We start from the raw sequence: 14,632 nt of genomic DNA, 5'->3' as shown, positions 1-14,632 counted from the left end.
TTTGTTCCTTTTTTGTGGGCTGACAGGGTGGTTTGTCCCTGGCAGCTAATTGCTGCCAGGGGAGGAACATTCTGTGCTTGTGAAGGTCATTGCAAGGATTGCAGCCTTCTGCTGTGCTGACATAGGGAAACTCACCAGCAAGGAGACTGAGAAGGGCCCCTTGGGCCTCTCTAGGACAGGGCAAGGCAAGCCATCCTTGTTTCTGAGGGGTAGCATCAGTCGGCACTGTCTAGAGAGAGGTCTGGCTGCAAGGTGGTCATTTGGAGGTAGATCCGCCTGGATAGCTCTGGCCCAACTCGGCGCGAGGTGGATGTCACACCTTCTCCACGGCGCACCTGTATATCTGCAAGCAAATTCTGGCGTTCTTGCACTGAGCAGCACCGCTGATACGCCTGAAAACCATAAATGGCCTCTTGTTAGCCAACCATCTATAGTCCTCCTCAGCCATGAGCAGGATGGGCAACAGGTGTAGGTTGTCCTGCCTTCGTGGGCCAACAACTTAGCTGTCAGCAGATCCGCAGTGCCAAGCTGAGACCACAGGGCACTGAGCAGAGACCTGCAGAGTGGCATACCTGGAACAGCAGCTGTGGGGAGGGATAGGCGTCCACAACAGCACTGGCCATTTCCAAGCTGACGCGGTTCAGTTGCTGAATTTGTCTCCTCCAGACCAGTGCAAGTCCCTTGCCGGAACGGTCCACCTTCACCCCTCCTGCCCAGTCACTCTCCAGGCAGAAGGAGAAGCCGCTCTCATCTCGGAGCTTCCTGCAGGCAGTGCAGGTGCAGAGCTGTGACCAGCTCGCTCCTATCCTACACCTGTCCCCTCAGTGGGAACTGAAAAAACCCTCTGGTGATTCAGAAGAGGTGCACCCAATGTTAGGCCCAGTCCTGGGCTTCTGCAGTATGCCTCTCTTGTTCCCTCAAAACTGTATCAGATCCTTTCCATTTGAAGAGCAGGGGCTGGATTCTTTTGTTTTACATTAAGCGAGGTGCGTGATGGTGGAGGGGTATGTTATACTACCCTGGGAGGCCGTGCACATGGGGAAGCACAAGGACCAAGATAGCAAGCTGTGTGGAGTATTTCTTGTTTTCCTAACTTGCTAGGAACCGGGACAAGTCAAGCTTGAGACCTAAGTTCCTTAAGGATGGAATGAGACTTGGACAGGATTATGTCTGAAGTCCCTTATTTTAGGCTGACTTGAATAGGCCAGAAATGTCCTTTACTGCAGGAGTGTGTTTAGACCTATGGCAGGTCCTGGAAAGCCAGCATCAACCTGCAGAACACATACTTAAGCAAAGGAGAATATTGAGAAGACTGGGCTTTGCTCATCCCAACAGTCTCTAGCAGAAGGCCGGCTTCTGCCTCAAGCCTGAGACAGTGGACCGACGGATTTCTGGGGAAAAGGAACATTTTTTGGGGCTGCAGGAATTGTACAGGGCAAGGCCCAGCTCAGAGGCTGGACTTGTTGGGGGGCACTCACTTGAAGGGTGCCTCGGCCACAGCCTTTGTGAATGCGCAGGCAAGGTCGGCCAGCTCTTTCCAGTTCTGTACAATCCGAACCTGGGCATCAGTGTGTAGCTGTAGATCCACCAAAGCCTGGAAACCCGAAAGCAACGACGGACTACTGCAAGGGTGCAGGGAGCTCAGCTGGAGACTGCCTTCTTGCTATCCCTGCAGCTGCGGCCCAGCCCCTCCGCTTCCCCTCTGGAAGCTCTCACCTCTTCCATGTCTACCCGGGACACCACACGCCCTGTGCTGGCTTCTGGCTGTGTCCCCTGCTGCTTCTCCTTGGCCTGTTTTCGTGCTGCTACCCGTTTCCTTCTCTTTGGTGGATTCTGGGCACTGAAATAGGGAGGAAAGAAACAGGCAGCTGTAGGCTATGCTCAAAATAATATAAAAAGGTGGGGGTGGGAGGGCTGGAAAGAAGACTGGACCAGAACTTTTAGGCGTGTGTCTCACTGAGTGACCCATATCTGCGCGAATAAACTCACCTCCATTAGTCCAAGAGCTACCCCCTTTCAGGGGAAAAAAAAAGCTATTTATTTGAGAGGCAGAGTGCCCACCTGCTAGCCAATCTCCCAATGTCTACAACAGCCAGGATTGAGCTGGGTCAAAGCCAGGAGCCCAGAACTCAATCCAAGCCTCTGACTTGGATCCAACCATTTGAGCCTCCCGTGTGCATCAGCAAGAAGCTGAAATTTGAAGCAAAGCTAAGGCTTGAACCCTGACTCCTGAATAGGGGATGTGGGCACCCCAACCAGCCAGGCCAATGTCTTGTCCCCAGTTAACAATCCATCTCCTGGGCAAACCCAAACCTGAAGTGTTTCTCCTGATCCAGGATCACCAGAGAAAGAGCTTTTCCCGCCATCCTTGCTGTGATGTCTGTGACAAAGCCTTGAAGTGTCTCCTTCCCTTCCTCAGTGCTGCCCAGAATTCCCTGCAAGGGGCAGGACTGGCACTAACACATGCTCCCAGCTACAAGCGGCGCACCACTTCACACTCAGCTCCCAGCCCTCAGGCTCTGCCCACCTGCTTAACGTTGTGGACCATGGACACAAATGCCTCTGCCAACAGCAACACCAGCACCACTGGCTCCTCCGTCCAGTCCTCTCCATTCTGCCAATGGACCAGACACAGTGCACGGAGAGATGTCAGCCAGCCTGCAACACCTGTGAGAGTGCCCCAGCCTGCTGTGTGATTGAACGGGCGCATGACTATTGAGCATTCTATTTTTCTTCTCAAATGTAGTCATGGTGACAGGAAACAACCACTTGGGATCCTGTCCCTCCTCCACCCTCATTTGTTCAACCCTGGGGCCTCTCAGAGATTGTCAGCTGGAAAACCATACCTCACTTGTCCCAACCCTTCTCCTCCAAGTGACACTGCAGGGCACAGCCTGCACCTCGATCACACAGCGGCACTCCATGGACTGCAGCGCACTGAGCATCTGGCCGCCGCCTTCTGTCTGCAGCAGCTCTGCAGTGGATGGGAAAGGGGCTGTCAGTGAGGGGACCACACAAAGACACCACAGCTCCGGGTGGGGACGGGGAGGATGGGGTGCTGGCAGGACCTGGGTCTAGCACCACAAGCATGTGCTTCAAGCATTCCTCTGGCCTTAGGGCCTTTGGCCTGCTAACCGGCGCCACAGCCTTCTTCCTTCCTTCCTGCGTCCTCAGGAGGCTTTCCTTCCGGCTCACTTGGGGTCCCCGTGGCTGAGGCCATCCCTGCATCTTCTTACTACACCTGGCAGTCCTCTGGGGAAAGGGGATGTCAGGAGTCGCCTTGGTTGCCGTCAAGCTGCTGGTCTGTGTGGGGCGTGTGGGCTGGTGGGCTGGAGGCTGATGGCGTGGACCGTCCTTGTCACTGGAGGCGCTCCTCTCTGAAGTGCCATGGAAGGGAGCATCCAGGCTCTTCCAGAAGGGCTGTTTTCCCCAGTCACATGATGCTCCTTCATGACTCTGATGAATCAAGGCGTTTGAGCTCGAGTTCTCAGGGCTCAGCTGCTGGCGGGTCACAAACTTACATGTGAGTCTGTCAGCCAAGGGAATCAGCTCCTCCCCGTCCTCACTGTCACTGCTGGACACCAGGACTGCCTCTGATTGCGGCCCCGTCTCTGCTGCGACCGGGCCAGGGGACAGACCCAGAGACTCTGGCGATGGCGGACAGGAGCCCTCAGAGTCTGAGGGGACAACTACTGTAACCTTCTCCTGCCTCAGTGGCTGCCTCTTCAGAAAGGAGAATGTGGGCAGCTCCTCCTCAGAGTCACTCTCCCTGCCTTGCCGTGACGGTGATTTCACAGCCATCGCTGCGTGCTGTGTGCATGGATCCCCTACAAGCAAATGAGAGGAGATAAGGACCCCGGCACACAATTCAGTTTGAGCCTTATAAAATATGAGGAGCAAAGAAAGAGCAGATCCCCAACACAGCCTTCCTGGAACCCAGAAAAGCTGCATCTGTGGTGTGACAGGTGCATACCGTCCAATCTTTCCTCAGTAGACACAGAGTTTTAAACCAAGTAGGGATACTATTACAAAATCTCACTGACCTATCAACAACACTCATCACCAGCCTCCTGATCTGTCTTGGAAACAAAGATGTCAAAAGTTAGTTTTTATTTTAAAGATTTTGTTCATCTTTATTGCAGTCAGCTATACAGAGAGGAGGAGAGACAGAGAGGAAGATCTTCTGTTGATTCACTCTCTGAGCAGCCGCAAAGGCTAGTGCTGCACCAATCTGAAGACAGGAGCCTCTTCCGGGTTTCCCATGCGGGCACAGGGTTCCAAGGCTTTGGGCCATCCTTGACTGCTTTCCCAGGCCACAAGCAGGGAGCTGGATGGGAAGCAGGGCTGCTGGGATTAGAACTAGTGCCCATATGGGATCCCGGCGCGTTCAAGGCAAGGACTTTAGCTGCTACGCAACTGTGCCGGGGCCCAAAGGTTAGCTTTTATTAAAAAAAAAAAAGGGGGGGGGGAGGCAGTCAAAGACTGCCCAAAGCCTTGGGACCCTGCACCTGGGCTGGAAGAGGCTCCGGGTTCCTGATTGGCTCAGTTCTCTGGCCATTGCGACCACTTGAGGAGTGAATCATTGGATTGAAGACTTTCCTCTCTGTCTCCCCTCCTCTCTGTAAATCTGCCTTTCCAGTAAAACTAACTCTTAAAAAAACAAACAAACAAAAAACCACTTGAGTGGAACCCTCGGAGCATGCCTCACATTGGGCACACTGGAATGGTGGGGAGGCTGGGTGTGGCTTCTCCCCTTGTCTCCCCTTTACCCCAGATACAGGAAGGAAAAAAAGAATATGAAAACAATGCTCTCACCCACTTTCCTCTAGCCCTTGACCCTTCGCATCCTAATCAACTATGTAAAAATTATCAAAAATAAAATTAAAAAGAAATAGATGTAAGGGTTCAACGCCATGGCTCAAATGGCCAATCCTTCCCCTGAAAGCTCCAGCATCCCACATGGGCTCTGGTTCGTGTCCTGGATGATCCACTTCCCATCCAGCTCCCTGCTTGTGGCTTGGGAAAGCAATGAAGCATGGTTCAAGCCCTTGGAACCCCACATCTGCATCGAAGACCTTAAGGGAGATCCTGGCTTTGGATTGGATCAGTTCAGCTCTAGCTGTTGTGGCCATTTGGGAAGTGAACCAGTGAATGGAAAATCTGTCTCTCTCTCCATAAATCTACTTTTCCAATAAAAATAAACAAATCTTAAAAAAAAAAAAGTTCTAAACTGTGTACTCTAACATTTTTCTTTTGGGATCGCTGCACTGCCAACAGGCTACTCCACTGCAAATCCAACTCCCTGCTACAGGGAGTCCTGGACAGGCAGGAGGCAGCTCAAGCACGTGGGCCCCTGCCATCTGCATGGGAAACCTGGATGAGTTCCTGGCTACTGACTTTGGCTGGCCCAGACCATGCTGCGGCCAACTGTGGAGTGAATCAGCAGATGGAAAATTTCTCTCTGTTCCTCCCATTCTGTTGTTCTGCCTTTCAAAACAAATATTTAAACAGAAAACTGATTTATACTTTTTAAACACACACTCCAACAGTGCTGATCTGTTTGCCATATTGTGCAACTGCCACCACTAATTCCAGAACATTTTCAACACTTTAAAAGCCATTTAGCAGTGGTTGCTCATTCTCGCTCTCCCCTCGACCCCTGGCAACCACAAATCCACTCTGTCCATGGATCTGCGCATCCTGCGTATTTCACTTAAAGGGGACTCACACATCACGTGGCTCTTCCATGTTTTGGAGGGTCATCTGTGTTGCAACGTGGGCTAGCCCGTTATTACTCTTTACGGTGGAATGGTGACTATACTATTCATTTCATTTCCACACCCTAGGGACACCTGGTTTGCTTCCATGTTTAACTATGAGCAATGAGGTTATGAACATTGGCCTACAAGTGCTTTTGGCGGCCAGTCCTCAATTCTCTTGCATATGTGCTCTGGACTGTACTAGCTGGGTCATACCCAAGCCGCCTTCTTTTGAACAAAAAATGTACTAACAGGGTAGGCGTAATCCCCGGCCTGCTTCTTCGATAGAGCAGAGATAACAACAATATCAGCTTTACAGGGCTGTGACAATCAGGCACTACATTTGCCGCGCTGGGCATGGTGGTCTCGGACACGCCAGCCCCTGCCGGGCACGCTCCCGTCCCTCCCTGGGTAGCCTGCCCAGCCACCATGCCCCGGCGGAGCGGTGCTCGGAACGGCAGCCTCCACCGCGGAAGGAATCCCAAAGGAGGAATCCCATACCCCAAACACTCACCTGCAACTCCCCGCGCCACTCGTTCAAACTGCTCCCCGGAACCCGGAAGCAGAGCTCCAGGCTGCGGAGGCGGGCTTCCAGGGCCGGAAGCGACTTTAAGGCCAACATGGCGGCGGCGATGCTGGCCCTGAGGACGCGGGCTTCCGGTAATGGGACCACATAGTCAGGGAGGGGGCGCCGAGCAGGTGGAAACCTGGCCCCGCGGAGGACCCCGGCGCGGGAATGGGGAGCCTGATGGTGGCCCCGCGCCGTGTGGTGGGCGGGGAAGTGGTCGCCGGAGGAGCATGGCGTGCCGGCACTCCTGCCCCGGGGCGCGGGCTTCCCTGGCGGCCGGTGACCGGGCACAGCGCCTGCCCGTTCCTGGCTGGCGGTGACGTGGATACTTTAGTCTGCCGTTCAGCGTAGGGAAGTTTAATTCCTACCCAGACCCTGGCGGGTGTTGGAAATGCACGCAGAAAAACATCGAGACGTGCTCTGTACTCTCTAGATGGTTCTAGTGGGTAAACAGACACGGATAAGGTAGTTAAAAACCCCCAAAATGGTTGAAGGCCTCGCCCTGGAGGAGCAGGGGAGTGACTTAAGCCAGATTTGTCTGTGTTTTTTGAAGACATTTATTTTCAAAGTCAGAACTACAGAAAAGGAGAAGCAGAGAGATCTTTCATCCACTAGTTCACTTCCCAAGTGGCCCCAGTGGGCAGGGCTGGGCAGGGCTGAAACCGAGAGCGTCCTTGGTCTCTAACATGGGGTCCAGACATCTGAGCCATCTTTGACTGCTTTCCCACGCCATTAATGGAGCCGGATCCTGAGAGAAGCAACTAGATTCCAATGGCACAACCAAATGGAATGCCCTCATTGCAGGTGGCAGCTCTGTGTGGGGTGACCCCCAGTTCTGCATTTTAAGAAGCAAATTTTTAGGGCCCGGCACGATGGCCTAGCGGCTAGAATCCTCACCTTGAACGCCCCGGGATCCCATATGGGCGCCGGTTCTAATCCTGGCTGCTCCACTTCCCATCCAGCTCCCTGCTTGTGGCCTGGGAAAGCAGTCGAGGACAGCCCAATGATTTGGGACCCTGTGCCCGCGTGAGAGACCCAGAGAAGGTTCCAGGTTCCCGGCTTCGGATCGGCACAGCAACAGCCGTTGTGCTCACTTGGGGGGTGAATCATCAGACGGAAGATCTTCCTCTCTGTCTCTCCTCCTCTCTGTATATCTGACTTTGTAATAAAAATAAATAAATCTTAAAAAAAAAAGAAGCAAATTTTTATGTAACTTTAAAGGGGTAGAGATGTAGGGCTGCCCCTATGACTCATGTAGCCAATCTTCTGTCTGCAAGAACCAGCATCCCATATGGACACCAGTTCTAGTCCCACGTGCTCCATATCCGATCTGGTTCCCTTGCTTGTGGCCTGGGAAAGCAGTCGAAGACGGCCCAAAGCCTTGGGACCTTGCACCCATATGGGTGACTCAAAACAGGCTCCTAGTTCCTGGCTTTGCATTCATTGCAGTCATTTGGGGAGTAAACCAGTGGATGGAAGATCTTTCTGTAGAATCTGCTTTTCCAATAAGAATAAATGTTTAAAAAGAAAAAAGGAGTAGAGGTGGAAATGAAAATGCCAGACGGAAGCCGTAATAGTAAGCCTCAGGAGCGATGGTTTAGCCAAGGAGTACCCCGTGGCCTTGCACTTGCACTTGAGATCTCTGTTGGTGGTCGGCTATACCGGAGCTTGCTGGTGAGCCATGTCCGTGAAGTGAGCAGAGAACGAGCCTTCAGGGGCTGCTTGGTGGCTCCTGAGCTAGCTGGGTAGGCTAGAATGACTTACCTGGAGGATGAGGAATGGGGTGAAGAACAAAGATTCATGAGTGACATAATACAGATAAAGGCCACGTCCCAGGGCTGGTGCTGTCGTGCAGTGTGTTAAGCCTCTGGCTGCAGCTCTGGCATCCCACGTAGATGCTGGTTTGAATCCTGGCTGCTTCATTTGCTATCCAGTTCCTTGCTAATGTACCTGGGAAAGCAGCAGATGATGACCCAAATGCTTGGATCCCTGCACCTATGGGAGACCTGGTTTTAGTTTCAGACTCCTGGCTTCAAGAGAGCCCAGGAGGCCATCTTAGGCTTGTCATGCCTAGATAGGCATTGTATATTCCCCTTAAAGCGCTGCCCCCTTGGGGCCATCGTTGTGTCATAGGTGGTTAAGCTGCACCTGCAGAACAGTGGGCAACTCAGGTGCAAACATCTTAATATGGGAGCAGGCATCCCGAGTGCCTGCTCCACAGCTCTTGCTGCTCTGCCTGGGGGGCTCTGGGAAGACAGGATCTCACCTTCTGAAATGGCTGGGGCCCTATGGGAGTCACCCCGGGGCCAGCTGCCCTTTAGGTAGCTGGCAAGTATGCTGGGGGAGTGTATTGCAAAGGAGGTGATGGGCAAGGTTAAGCAGAAGCCCGTCTGGCATCCCAAGGCTGGCTTGTGCATGAAGCTTGAGGGTCTGACAAGCCACAGGGCCGTATCCTCCAGCCGGCTGCTTCTGTTGCCATGGGGCTGGTTTCTCCTTAGCAGGCCTGAACGTGTCAGGACTCAGAACACGTGGTGTGTTCTCTTTTCCATTTCACCAACCTGACCTGCCTCGTGCATCACTCACACCTTGCCAGACAAGCAGTGGATTGACCTCTGCCTTGGGCAGGCCTTCCAGCACACCCAGGACGTGCTTCTGTTCTCTCCACACATCCATCTCACGTGCCCTGCCGCCTGTCAGCTTAGTGGTGAGTCCGCCAAGGCCTGGAGAGGCGCTCTCAGAGCCTGCGGGCTTGTTTCCTCCACAGCCACAGCTCTGCTGAGCCTCTCTCCTGCGGCAGCGCTCGCTGTCCGGTACGCCTCCAAGAAGACTGGTGGCAGCTCCAAGAACCTGGGTGGCAAGTCACCAGGCAAGCACTACGGCATCAAGAAAATGGAAGGTGAGTAGAGGGCTTCTCTCTCCCACCTGTCCCTGCCCCTGCTGCCTTAGGGGAGCAGGAAACCCACAGGGGCTGGCTTCTCAGCTCAGCTCACTTAGGTTAAAGGGGCACAAAGGGCCTGAGGAGGAGTGGGGCAGTGTGCGTGGGGGTGGGCGCTGCTTATATGGCTCTGCTGGGGCCCTTTTCGAGGCTGGTGGGCAGCATTTGGGGGCCTAGAGTTGGCACACTGGTGGCTTCTCTTCTAGGTCACTATGTGCATGTTGGCAACATCCTTGGGACTCAGCGTCATTTCCGCTGGCATCCAGGTGCCCACGTGAGTTGCCCGCTGGCTCCCCACTTTGCCTTTCTAAGCCCTCCTCTGCCCACCCCTATGCACAGTAACAACAACGGCTGTTGCACTTGTTGGGTGCAGGTGTTGGGCTGATTCCTGTGTCAGCTTAACCTCATGTCTCCTTCCCACGTCCCTCGGGGGGGGGGGTACCATCCTCGTCTTAGAGCATGGTGAAATTTCAGAGGCTCAGAGTGATAGGGCCCATGTGAAAGCTATGGGTTATCTAGCCTTAGTTCATTACGCATTCTTTGCCTCACTTTCTCCTGGGTGGAAAATGGATTCCGTAACGTAATGTGAAGAGTAGCTGCCACTGCCCACGCATGGAGAAGCCATGCCTGGCTGCAACCATCTGCTTTGCTCCTGGTCATACTGCTTTATTGGGATGCCGTTTTCATAAAGTAGGCATGACTATTTTTATTGGAAAGGCAGATATACAGAGAGGAGGATAGACAGAGAGGAAGATCTTCCGTCCGATGGTTCACTCCCCAAGTGGCCGCAACAGTTGGAGCTGAGCCAATCTGAAGCCCGAGCCAGGAGCTTCCTCCTGATCTCCTAAGCGGATGCAGGGTCTCAAGGCTTTGGGCCATCCTCGACTGCTTTCCCAGGCCACAAGCAGGGAGCTGAGTTTGAAGTGAAGCAGCTGTGACGTGATCTGGCACTCATATGGGATGCTGGTGCTTGCAGGTAGAAGATTAACCTACTACGCTATGGCACTAGCCCTGAATCAGATGTTTTTTCTTCTGCTAAAAATAACACAACCCAGTGCTCAGCACAGTGCCGTGGGAGCCTTCCCGTTTTACTTCAGCCCTTGGCAGCCTGCAGTTCTTTTTCTTCCTTCTAAGCCTCGGGTCTTGGAGGCCAGGATGTCTAGTGATAGAAATATATTTGGACTCTTGGGAAAGTTATTTCAGTGTCTTGACATTTTTCATTATTTCTACAAATCCTTTGCTTAAACTTCTTATTAGATGGTGGAAAGATAACTTGGATTTAATAAAATAGGATTTAGTATGTGTGTCAGAAATCAGTTCCCTACCACGTAGAATTGGGATTACTTTAGAGGTAGAATAGTTCTTTGTTAGGACAGAATGACAGAATGGTACTGTCTGCCTTACATTTTTTTAAAAAAGATTTATTTATTTTTATTACAAAGTCAGATATATAGAGAGGAAGATATTCTGTCTGATGATTCACTCCCCAAGTGAGCACAATGGCCAAAGCTGTGCCAATCCAAAGCCAGGAGCCAGGCACTTCTTCCAGGTCTCCCACGCGGGTGCAGGGTCCCAAGGCTTTGGGCCGTCCTCGACTGCTTTCCCAGGCCACAAGCAGGGAGCTGGATGGGAAGTGGGGCTGCCAGGATCAGAACCGGCGCCCATATGGGATCCCGAGGCATTCAAGGTGAGGACTTTAGCCACTAGGCCATCGTGCCGGGCCCCTGCCTTACATTATTTTAATTTTAAAAAGTTCTATTTATTTGAAAGGCAGAGTGACAGAGAAACCTCCATCTGCTGATGCACTTCCAAAAGACCACAACAGCCAGGATTGGGTGAGACTGAAGCCAGGAGCCAGGGACAGCATTCAGGTCTCCCATGTGGGTGGCAGAGCATTATCTGCAGTCTTCCTAGGCACCTTTGCCGGAGGCTAGAGTGGAATGGAGCATCTGGGATTTGAACTAGGGCTCTGATATGGGATGTCTGCATTGTAGGAGGTGGCTTAACCAGTTGTACCACAATACCATCCCCTGCTTCACAAAGTTTAAAAACTTGGCACCTGGAAAACATTTTCCTTTCCATGCCTTTCTTGTAACTTTTTTTTTCCACAATAAAAAAAAAAAAGTTACAAGAAAGGCATGGAAAGCTGTAAGTCCTCATCTTGCATGCGCCAGGGTCCCCTATGGGAACTAGTTCATATCCTGGCTGCTCCACTTCCATCCAGCTCCCTGCTTGTGGCCTGGAAAAGCAGTAGAGGATGACACAAAGCCTTGGGACCCTGTACCTATGTGAGAGACCCAAAAAAGACTTCTGGCTGCTGGCTTTGGATTTGCTCAGCTATGGCCAATCCTTATGGGGTGAACCAGTGGATAGAAGATCTTTCTTTCTGTATTTCTTTCTTTCTCTATAAATCTTGTTTCCAATAAAAATAAATCTTGAAACAAACAACAAAAAACAAGTTTAAATACTTGTTAAGTTTCATTTTTAGTTACTTTTCCTCTTATCCCTTTTGGCATTTTAGAAAACACAGACAGGTTGTTAGTAATTTATAATTATTTGGAAGATACTAGTTTATATGTATGTAATAGCTTTATCTCTGGAACCTAAAGACATTGAATGTGTGACTTTAACTTTTTTTTTTAAAGATTTTTATTTATTTATTTATTTAAAGATATATTTATTTTTATTGGAAAGTCAGATATACAGAGAGGAGGGGAGACAGAGAGGAAGATCCTCCATCCACTAAATCACTCCCAAAAGGGGCCACAATGGCCAGAGCTGTGCGGATCCGAAGTCTGGAGCCTCTTCCGGGTCTCCTACATGGGTGCACGGTCCCAAAGCTTTGGGCCGTCCTCGACTGCTTTCCCAGGCCACAAGCAGGGAGCTAGATGGGAAGTGGGGCTGCCGGGATTAGAACTGGTGCCCAGATGGGATCCTGGCGCATTCAAGACGAGGACTTTAGCCACTAGGCCACACCGCCGGGCCCCCCCTCAGATGATCCTACAAAGTAGTTAATTTGAGAGAGTTACAGAGAAAAAGAGGAGAAACGGATGTTCACTTTCTGGTTCACTCCCTAAAAGGCCACAAATATTAAGGCCAGGCTGGAGCCAGGAGTTCCATCTGGGTCTCCCACATGAGTGCAGGGGCCCAAAGCCGTGGGCCATCCTCCACTGCGTTGCAGGTACATTAGCAGGGAGCTGGATGGGAGGTGAAGCATTTTAACTGGAGAGACAATGGAGTAGAGCTGGACTACCAGGGTAAAAGTGGCCACAGAGCCAGTCTCAAGTGCTAAAAGTTAAATGCTGAAACAGGTAGTGCTTAAAAACCATATAGACGGTACACAATTGACTTGCGCTCTGGATTCATGTGCAAACAGGGTTGGAAATAGTCCCTGTTTCACTAGGTGAGGATTAAATGAGTTAACTTATATAAAAGCAAAAGTGCTTATATGTGGTAAGCACTATACTCCTATGTGTTAGCTAATGACATTTTATTAGCATATAAATGCAATATTCATATAATTTTGATCTCTATTTTCTGTGGGGCCTAAACTTTATGTGAATAAAAATGTTTGTCAGACTAATATTTAGTCTAGAGCGAGTCGAGACACTCATCCAGTGACTCATTTCCCAAATACCTGGAACCTGTGGGCCTGAAGCCAGGAGTGAGGACCTGGTACTGCATGATCCTGAGCAAGTTACATTCCTTCCCTGTTGCTGAACTTTTTCATTTGCCAAATAGGAATGATATTAACTATTTGAAGGGCCACTGTCATGGTACAGTGGGTTAAGCCAGCACCTACAATGTTGGTATCTCATGTAAGTGCTGGTCTCTGGTTAATCCAGGTTTTGTGTGTGTGGCAGGAACCTAATTACTTGAGCCGTGACTGCTGCCTCTGAGGCTCCACATTTTCAGAGAGATGGAATTGGGAGCCAGAGGAGGGCATCTAACACTGGCATTCTGGTATGGGATGCCAGCTTCCTGCATGCTAGGCTAATGCGCATCCCTAGGTTTAATGAAGTAAGCTGCCCAGGGCAGTGATTGAGGCCATCTTGCTGGGTCTAGTTTTGGGATCTGTCCAGTATGGTTTTTTCTGACTACACAGACCTGGCTGCAGGCATCAGCCTTCAGGGAGTGGGCAGACACCAGGATTGGCTGTTGGAGTTTTCTTGTTGTTCCTATTAGGAGCCAGTAAAAATAGTAGGAAAAAAGGAGATGCCAAGCAATGGGGAAACCTGAGATGGAGCATTCTGATGGCCCCTTCAGTCCCAGGGCTGGGTCTGTGGGAGGAGTCTGTCCTGAAGCCCTGTGGTGGCCACTGGTCCTACTTGCACCTGATGGCCTGTGTTTTGCAGGTGGGCCTGGGCAAAAAGAAGTGCCTGTATGCGCTGGAGGAGGGGATCGTCCGCTACACGAAGGAGGTCTACGTGCCCAGCCCCAGCAACTCCGAGGCTGTGGATCTGGTCACCAGGCTGCCCAGGGGGGCTGTGCTCTATAAAACTTTCGTCCATGTGGTGCCTGCCAAGCCTGAGGGCACCTTTAAACTAGTAGCAATGCTCTGAGATCCTGGTGGAGGGCAGCGGACAGATACTAAAGCTCTGGTGGCAGGAGAAGGCGTCACCAGAAGTCAGCAGTTCAAGTGACTACAAATTGTCCCTAAAGGGGCCTGCTGGCTGTGACTGCAGGGGACTCCAGAGTGCCTGCTGAGAGACCCTGTAGAAGAAATAAAGTGACCCCGAGTCAGGAGTCTTCAGGTTCAGAGTAAACCCTGATGAGCTGCCTGTCATTCTGTTGGTCCTTACCCGTGTTCTTTATGTGTGCCAAGAGGGGAGCCAGGCAGGACAGGGCCAATCCATCAAGCAGAGGAGAGGGGAGTTTGCAAGAGGGATTTGCTTTGGTAGCATTTCCCAGAGGGGGAAGAAGAGGACAGCTTGGGTTTGAGGGTCTCACTGCCACTTGCCCTCTTGTACCTTCAGGAGTTGAGGTCAGGCCCTGCATGGTGGCACTAGGAGAGTTAGGAAGGGGAAGGAGATGACCCGAAAGCCTGGACTCAACCCTGGTGGCCAGCCCTCTCCTGCTATGACAGACTGCCACTAGAATTTGACACTGGGCTTCTAGAAGGCGTGTTGAGGGCCCAGCGGTGGATTGGCCCTAACCTGGGGACTTGTCAGGGCAGTGGCTACTCTCCAGGAGGCTCTTGTCCAGGATGATGCTGCACACTCAGAAGCAGTGGTATAGGGTGCCCTCAGAGGCATGGGCAGCCAGCAGGGCCATGGCGCTACTATGCCCCCAACACCCCACAACCATGGCATCCTGGCCTAGAGCAGTTTCATTCATCAGAGCTGGGACAGCTGTGAGCAGCTCTCTGGA

At 51.7% G+C, this 14,632-nt stretch overlaps 2 protein-coding genes across 2 annotated transcripts; one reads left to right on the top strand and one right to left on the bottom strand.

The window, feature by feature from the left end:
- Positions 1-16: 16 nt before the first annotated feature.
- EME1 (essential meiotic structure-specific endonuclease 1) lies at positions 17-6,404 on the bottom strand. Its single transcript, XM_058675227.1, has 9 exons — positions 6,274-6,404; positions 3,069-3,827; positions 2,852-2,974; positions 2,528-2,667; positions 2,314-2,435; positions 1,717-1,840; positions 1,479-1,594; positions 573-762; positions 17-392 (listed from the first exon to the last, which is right to left on the bottom strand). The coding sequence occupies exons 2-9, from the start codon at positions 3,799-3,801 to the stop codon at positions 216-218; spliced, it is 1,725 nt and encodes a 574-aa protein (XP_058531210.1). The 5' UTR covers positions 3,802-3,827; positions 6,274-6,404; the 3' UTR covers positions 17-215.
- On the top strand, positions 6,275-14,044 carry MRPL27 (mitochondrial ribosomal protein L27). Its single transcript, XM_004591060.3, has 4 exons — positions 6,275-6,419; positions 9,092-9,223; positions 9,469-9,536; positions 13,618-14,044. Exons 1-4 carry the CDS (start codon positions 6,380-6,382, stop codon positions 13,822-13,824), a joined length of 447 nt encoding a protein of 148 aa, XP_004591117.2. The 5' UTR covers positions 6,275-6,379; the 3' UTR covers positions 13,825-14,044.
- The last annotated feature ends 588 nt before the right edge of the window (positions 14,045-14,632 follow it).

Source organism: Ochotona princeps, chromosome 17 (assembly GCF_030435755.1).
Source record: "Ochotona princeps isolate mOchPri1 chromosome 17, mOchPri1.hap1, whole genome shotgun sequence".
Lineage (NCBI taxonomy): Eukaryota > Metazoa > Chordata > Mammalia > Lagomorpha > Ochotonidae > Ochotona > Ochotona princeps.
This window is presented reverse-complemented; position numbering and strand designations above follow the sequence as displayed.

Excerpts from the sequence above, each read along its gene's own strand:
- EME1 (XM_058675227.1), bottom strand. The coding sequence starts at position 3,801 with ATGGCTGTGAAATCACCGTCACGGCAAGGCAGGGAGAGTGACTCTGAG. Across the intron at positions 2,668-2,851 it reads GAGGAGAAGGGTTGGGACAA|GTGTTGCAGGCTGGCTGACA; the intron begins GTGAGGTATGGT and ends GCACTCTCACAG. Across the intron at positions 393-572 it reads CCCCACAGCTGCTGTTCCAG|GCGTATCAGCGGTGCTGCTC; the intron begins GTATGCCACTCT and ends TATGGTTTTCAG.
- MRPL27 (XM_004591060.3), top strand. The coding sequence starts at position 6,380 with ATGGCGGCGGCGATGCTGGCCCTGAGGACGCGGGCTTCCG. Across the intron at positions 6,420-9,091 it reads CCTGAGGACGCGGGCTTCCG|CCACAGCTCTGCTGAGCCTC; the intron begins GTAATGGGACCA and ends TTTCCTCCACAG. Across the intron at positions 9,537-13,617 it reads GCTGGCATCCAGGTGCCCAC|GTGGGCCTGGGCAAAAAGAA; the intron begins GTGAGTTGCCCG and ends TGTGTTTTGCAG.